The sequence below is a fragment of the Lethenteron reissneri genome, chromosome 63 (assembly GCF_015708825.2).
Source record: "Lethenteron reissneri isolate LAM-NWPU_2019-01 chromosome 63, ASM1570882v1, whole genome shotgun sequence".
In the NCBI taxonomy this organism is placed as follows: Eukaryota; Metazoa; Chordata; class Hyperoartia; order Petromyzontiformes; family Petromyzontidae; genus Lethenteron; species Lethenteron reissneri.
The window spans coordinates 2278345-2285541 of NC_083841.1; the positions used below are offsets into that span (position 1 = coordinate 2278345).

The 7197-nt window shown below is 56.2% G+C and overlaps 1 protein-coding gene across 1 annotated transcript in view; it reads left to right on the forward strand.

Moving 5' to 3' along the window:
• Positions 1–21: 21 nt before the first annotated feature.
• The window catches only part of LOC133358805 (cytosolic endo-beta-N-acetylglucosaminidase-like), a 16939-nt gene continuing 9763 nt past the window's right edge, over positions 22–7197 (forward strand). The window contains exon 1 of the mRNA XM_061577252.1: positions 22–167. Within this exon, the coding sequence (XP_061433236.1) occupies positions 22–167 (146 nt within the window). The remainder of the gene's footprint in view (positions 168–7197) is intronic.

A 7197-nucleotide genomic window follows, 5' to 3' on the forward strand; every position in this document is an offset into this window, starting at 1 on the left:
GCGACCAACGTGACGGTGGCGATGCCGGTGCTGCTGCCGCCGGAGCTGCGGTGCCCCGAGGCGGCGCTGACCGGGGGCGGAGGCGGCGTGGCCGCCGTCAGCCGGAGCGGCACCGGCGCGAGGGCCCGTTGGTCCGTGAGGGAGGCGGGACGGCACCGTCCGGCGCGGTGAGTCACCGGGTTCCCGTTCTGCCGGCGCCACAGGTCACGGCGTTCGTTCACGGTCACGGGCACGGCATTCGTGGGCGCCGCTTCCTGACGGCGCCTGCCTCGACATTCCATTAGAGACTACACGGGGATCTTTGTCTTTGTTTCGTGTGTCGGCGTGTCCGCCGACCGTCGTTAACGCAGCTGCTGCCCCTGCCACCCGCACGCCTCCCCGGCTGCCCTCGTTGAGCTCCCGTGTCACGTTTTACGGCAGTGACCAATGGGCAGGCGAGGTGACAGGGCACTTCCCTAGCAAAGCGCACTCAACAACACACGCACAACACACACACAACACACACACACAACACACACAACACACACACAACACACACACACAACACACACTCAACACACGCACACAACACACACACGCACACCACACGCGCACTCAACCACACACACAACACACACACACAACACACACACACACAACACACACAACACACACACAACACACACACAACACACACTCAACACACACTCAACACACACACACAACACACACACGCACAACACACACACTCAACACACGCACAAGACACACACACAACACACATACACGCGCACTCACACAACACACACTCAACACACACTCAACACACACGCACAACACACACGCACAACACACACGCACAACACACTCAGACAACACACACGCACAACACACACAGACAACACACACACACGCACAACACACACACACACAACACACACTCAACACACACACGCGCAACACACACGACAAGACACACGACAAGACACACACACGCAATACACACACACGCAACACACACACACAACACACACGTACAACACACACACGCGCAACACACACGCGCAACACACACACAACACACGCACAACACACACACACGCAACACACATACCACAACGACGACGACAACCGACCTTCACTACTAAGTGGCGGCGACATCACCACACCGCTTGTGCCAGCCTAGGTGCACCTTGAGGCCCTCTGCAGGCAGGAGGTCATGGGACAGACCCAGGTGCCATGGGGTTGACTGCTGTGCCAGGCTTGGTGCAGGAGGTCATGGGACAGGCCCAGGTGCCATGGGGCTGACTGCTGTGCCAGGCTAGGTGCAGGAGGTCATGGAACAAACCCAGGTGCCATGGGGTTGACTGCTGTGCCAGGCTAGGTGCAGGAGGTCATGGGACAGACCCAGGTGCCTCGGGTTGACTAACTGAGATGACTGGCAGATGCACCACCTCTGCTTCCTACTGTGCCACCTTGCCGCGTTTTATCCGCCCGGCGCTCTGCTCATTGTTGTGAGCGTCACTCACGTACACGCACATTCTCCCACTCACTCATTCACACTCACCCACTCAGGCAGTCACTCACCCACACAGCCAGCCACCCAACCACCCACTCACTCACTCACCCACCCAGCCAGCCACCCAACCACCCACTCACTCACCCACCCACTCAGCCACCCACCACCCAACCACCCACTCACTCACCCACTCACCCACCCAGCCACCCACCCACCCAACCACCCACTCACCCAACCACCCACCCACCCACTCACCCAGCCATCCACCCAACCAGCCACCCACTCACTCACTCACCCAACCAGCCACCCACCCAACCACCCACTCACTCACCCACCCCACTCACCCACCCACCCATCCACCCAACCAACCACCCACTCACTCACCCACCCACCCACCCACTCACTCACCCACCCAGCCATCCACCCAACCAACCACCCACCCACTCACTCACCCACTTAGCCACCCACCCAACCACCCACCCACTCACCCACCCACCACACTGCAGGTCACCTCGCCTCTCTATCTGCCTCTTCCCTCACGCTGCTCCACTCACGGAATCCTCTCCTTTTCAAAACTTCTAAGAGCCTCGTTAAAAAACCCTGAAGCCATTTCAACTCCGTTCGCTGCGTGCGGCTTGACATTTTGTTCCCACCTGGGCCTGTGCTCAGGATCTGCGTTGAACACAGATGCACGGTGCCTATCCATAATGCATAAACACGCAGCATGCACCAAGCGTGTATCGGATGCTGCGTCGTAGTCACACCATCACGCGGCAACCCGAGTTAGCGCCGACAAATGCTGCCCCCCCCCCGCGCATCTCTCCCCTCTGTCCACGCAGCGCGGGTGGGGGATGTGCGTGTGTGTGTGCTCGTGTTGTTGTGCGAAGAGCTTGCGTCGCCACGGCTACGGAGCGACGGAGACGCTCGCTCGCTCGCTCTTCCCCGTTGACTCTGGGTTTTTTTTGTTGCTGCTGCCTTTCTTTTCTCCCCTCCACTCACTCTCTCTCTCCTTTTTTCTTTACATCCGAAGGTTTCCGAGTTCAGCAGTTCAGCGCCGTGCATGGCAGAGTGGCAGAGTGGAAAACAAGCGGCTACGGCGCACGTGCAACGTGGGGAGCGGCGGCGCAGCGGTTAGCGCGCGCCGCGCCGCGGACGTGGCGACCCCGAGCTCACGGCCAATTATAGTGGCGAATATCTGAACCCGACCCTGGACCCTCCCCTATGTAGACTCGGTCTCAATTGAGTACCTGGTGCGCGGTGTGTAGTAAACGTTGCCTCCCACTGGGGAGACGAATGCTGGCCACCTACCCTCTCGCGTGCCGTGCCGGCCTTCACAGGTGCTGCTGCTCGCGAACAGCGCTTGCCCCAACGGCCTGTTGCCTGTGTCGCGCGTCGTTCATCGCGCGGCACGGCGCAACGTGCGTCGCGTTGATGGCCAAGCGTCCCCATATAGGACCACAGAGTTTGGGTGATTAATCTTAATTTTAGAACTTTCGTGACTGCAGGAATTATTATTTGGTTCTTTCGGTTAAGTCACGTCTAAAGATAAAATAAGAGACGATCACCCCTCTCTGTTACCTGCTCTCTCTATGTATGTTGGTGATATCTGTCTGCTAATATGTCTGTCTGTAGTTTTCTGGTTAGATTTTATGTCGCTATGTCATTATACCTGATGATGATTGCTTGTGTTGCAATCGAAACGTCGTATGCTATTATTTAATTTAATTTATTATTTTATCTTTACACGTGACTTTACCGAAAGAACCAAATAATAGTTTGGGTGATTGTCGGTGGCGCCGCTTCTCTGTCCCAGGGGCCTTCGCCTGTGCAGCACCCACGCCTTTGGAGAACGTCCTCATTGATCAGTCCGACTGTTCCACACTCACCACCGCTCGCAACTCGGCCGTTGCCACGTGCTCGTGTCTGTCGCCGTGCGGCATCGGCGATGACGCTGTGAGCCACGCGCACGTCCCGGTGTTCTGCCAAGGTGTGGGGTTTTTTTTTTACGTCACCGCAAAAGAAACTCGACGAATCTGTAAATTAAAACTGTTCAACTAAACTAAATAAATAATGAAATAATATAATATAAAACAATTAGAATTCTCACGACGTTTCGACTGCAACACAAGCAATCATCATCAGGTGTGGAATCCACAGCAAGAACATTTGAAAATTTGAAAAGTTTCTTGCTGTGGATTTCACACCTGATGATGATTGCTTGTGTTGCAGTCGAAACGTCGTGAGAATTTGTATTGTTTTATACTTATATAATTGTATTATTTCCCTTCTACGTGACTTTACCGAAAGAACAAGGAATATGAATCCCTGCAGTCACGAAAGCTTTAAATCAAAATTTAAACTAACTAAATTAAACCATCATTATTTTAGCAGGTAAGGCCCCACTGGGCCATACGGCTCTTTTGTCAGAAGCGACCTGGCCACAAATGAGACCTCAACGAAGTGCTCATCATCGTGTGAACATTTATAGCAGCCAAATACTCTAAACGGGGAGAGGAGACACGCCAAACTCCAAATATACAGCAGCAGCAGGCGTCAGGGTCGAGATCGAACCCACGATCGCCTGCATACCAGGCAAGGTAGTTAACATTTCCTAGCCACCGTGATGATGAGAGAAAGAGAGACACGCAAACTCCAAATATACAGCAGCAGCAGGCGTCAGGGTCGAGATCGAACCACGATCGCCTGCATACAGGCAAGGTAGTTAACATTTCCTAGCCACCGTGATGATGAGAGAAAGAGAGACACGCAAACTCCAAATATACAGCAGCAGCAGGCGTCAGGGTCGAGATCGAACCCATGATCGCCTGCATACCAGGCGAGGTAGTTAACATTTCCTAGCCACCGTAATGATGATGAGAGAGAGAGACACCGCAAACTCCAAATATACAGCAGCAGCAGGCGTCAGGGTCGAGATCGAACCCACGATCGCCTGCATACCAGGCGAGGTAGTTAACATCTTGCAATCGCGGCCCCCACTGCCACTGCCCGGCTTTATTATTTACCCACCAAAGCCCCGCCGAGTCTCAGGTCTTCAGAATCCGGTTCAGAATATTCCGGTGAGCTATGAAGTCCGGTAGTGTTCAGGAGGGATATATGCTGCTGCGCTGCTGCTACATTGGGAAGTTCCGATTGCCGCTCGCGCTCTACTGCCGGATTGGGAGAGGCAAATATGGCATCTTAGGGGGCGCCGGGGGGGGCGGGGGGTGCGGGGGGCCCGGAGGCGGACTTTATTTATTTATTTGTTGCGTCCCCCGCTCGGGCATTCTGGTCCCTTGGGGTACCGAGCGAGAGGCGCCCCCCACGGGAGGGAGGGGTGGTGGGGGGGGGCCCGTTTCTGTCCAGTGTCCGGGAAGTCTTTTATTGGGCAGATTACACGCGACCTCTGCCCCCCCGCCCCCCCCCCCCCCCCCCGTCTCCAGCTCTGTTACGGGGGCCGTCGAATCTTATAAAGGGGACGGTGGCGTTCTTTACCTCGCTAGGATACGGCCCGTCGCCCGGCAACTGTGTTAGACCTTTTTAAAGGTTGCCCCCCTCTCCCCATCCCCCCCTCTCCTTACACCCCCGCCCCCCACTAAGATCACCGCGAGCGTCAGGCCGCCGTGTATTCGCAGAGCCCGCCGCGGTGACTCGGAGCACCGGGGGGGGGGGGGGGGGGGGGGGGTGGGCGATCTTAAGGAGCGTGGCCGTGAAGCGGCGGATATCGTCGCTTGACCATTCGTGTTGCGCCCTCGCTCAAGGCGTAACGCAGCTCCGCGGGCGGCGCGATGAACCAATGGTTTCGGTGGTGGCGGCGGCTGTGCAGGGCAAGGCCTGGGGGGAGTGGTTGGCCCCGTCGGAGGGTGCGTAGGGGTCACCAGAGGTTAGGGGGGACGGGGAGGAAGTGGAGGGGCGAGGGGAGAGACGGAGAGTGCACGCACATACGTACGTTTCACTTCCGTCGCGCCGCACGTAGACAACCGCACTGAGGCATTGGCACGGCGATTCACTATCCTGCTACTCGCGACGCAGGCGGCAGGCTCAAACGTCTCGGTGTAAATTATTCACAGCTGTTGCGCTACGCCAAGACCCACAGACTCACACAGAGATCTACAGACTCACAGAGGCCCATAGACTCACACAGAGACCCATAGACTCACACAGAGATCTATAGACTCACAGAGAACCATAGTCTCACAGGAGAAACCATAGACTCACACAGAGACCCATAGACTCACACAGAGACCCATAGACTCACAGAGAGAACCATAGACTCACACAGAGACCCATAGACTTACACAGAGACCCATAGACTCACACAGAGACCCATAGACTCACACAGAGAACCATAGACTCACACAGAGAACCATAGCCTCACACAGAGACCCATAGACTCACACAGAGACCCATAGCCTCACACAGAGACCCATAGACTCACACAGCGACCCATAGCCTCACACAGAGACCCATAGACTCACACAGCGACCCATAGACTCACACAGAGACCCATAGACTCACACAGAGACCCATAGGCTTCCACAAAGATCTATAGACTCACACGGACACCCATAGACTCAAACGGAGACGTTTAGACCCACGAAGATTCTACATATTCACACAGATACTCGTAGACTAATACAGAGAATGAAAGAGATATACACGAAGGAGAAGACATCATCACAGCGGCGATTACCACGCCCCTCCTCCTGACACAATCATCTGGACTCTTCGACCACCTCGGCCGCCGCTCCGCACCGTTCACAAGACCGGCCCGCCGCAGAAGAGAACCCATGGCACGCGCCGTGCCGACGGAGCAACGACGGGGGACGTCTTCTCGGTTCTTTCGGTGATGCACGTAGAAGGGAAGTAATACAATAAAAAATAAAACACAATAAAATAATTCTCACGACGTTTCGGCCACAACGCAAGCAGCCGTCCTTCTTCGCCTGAGGACGGCTGCTTGCGTTGCGGCCGAAACGTCGTGAGAATTATTTTATCATGTTTTATTTTTATTATTTATACTTCCCTTCTACGCGACTTTACCGAAAGAACCAAGAAGATGAATCCCTGCAGTCACGAAAGCTTTAAATCGAGACGGGGGACGTATTGCGTGAAGCGGTGCCGTCAGGGCTGGCGGGCTGGCGGCGTTGCGGTGGAGTGGGGGTGTAGAGGGGGGCGCTAGCGGCAGGCTTATCATCGCTGGCCGGGGTCGGGGTGCGTGGGGTTCCTCCTCCGGCGGTGCGTTACGTCACGAGCGGTGATGATTCACACACGCGCGCATTCCTTCCCCCGCTTGGCTGGCGGCGGGCCCTGTCGTTTGCGTGCCTCCGGATCGGAACCGGTGTTCAGTGTTTATCCTGGAGATGGGAAGGGAGAAAACGAGGTTGTTCCCAATCGTTGGCGCTGCTACGGCAAAAGGGGCTTCGTCACCCGCTCCTGTTCCCGTTCCCGGGATCGTTAAGAGGCAATTAGTTTGGACGTCTTACTGGTAATAACTCCTGGTTACACCAGCCCACAGGGGATTATTGTGTCCGTCCGTCGTGCATCCAAAAATGGGATGGGGGGCTGGCTGGAGAGGTGGGAGGGTGGGGAGGGGCTGGGGGGGTGGAAGGGCTGGGTGGGAGGGAAGGGCTGGGTGGGGAGGGGGCTGGGGGAGGGAAGGGCTGGGTGGGAGGGGAGGGCTGGGTGGGGGAGGGGAGGGG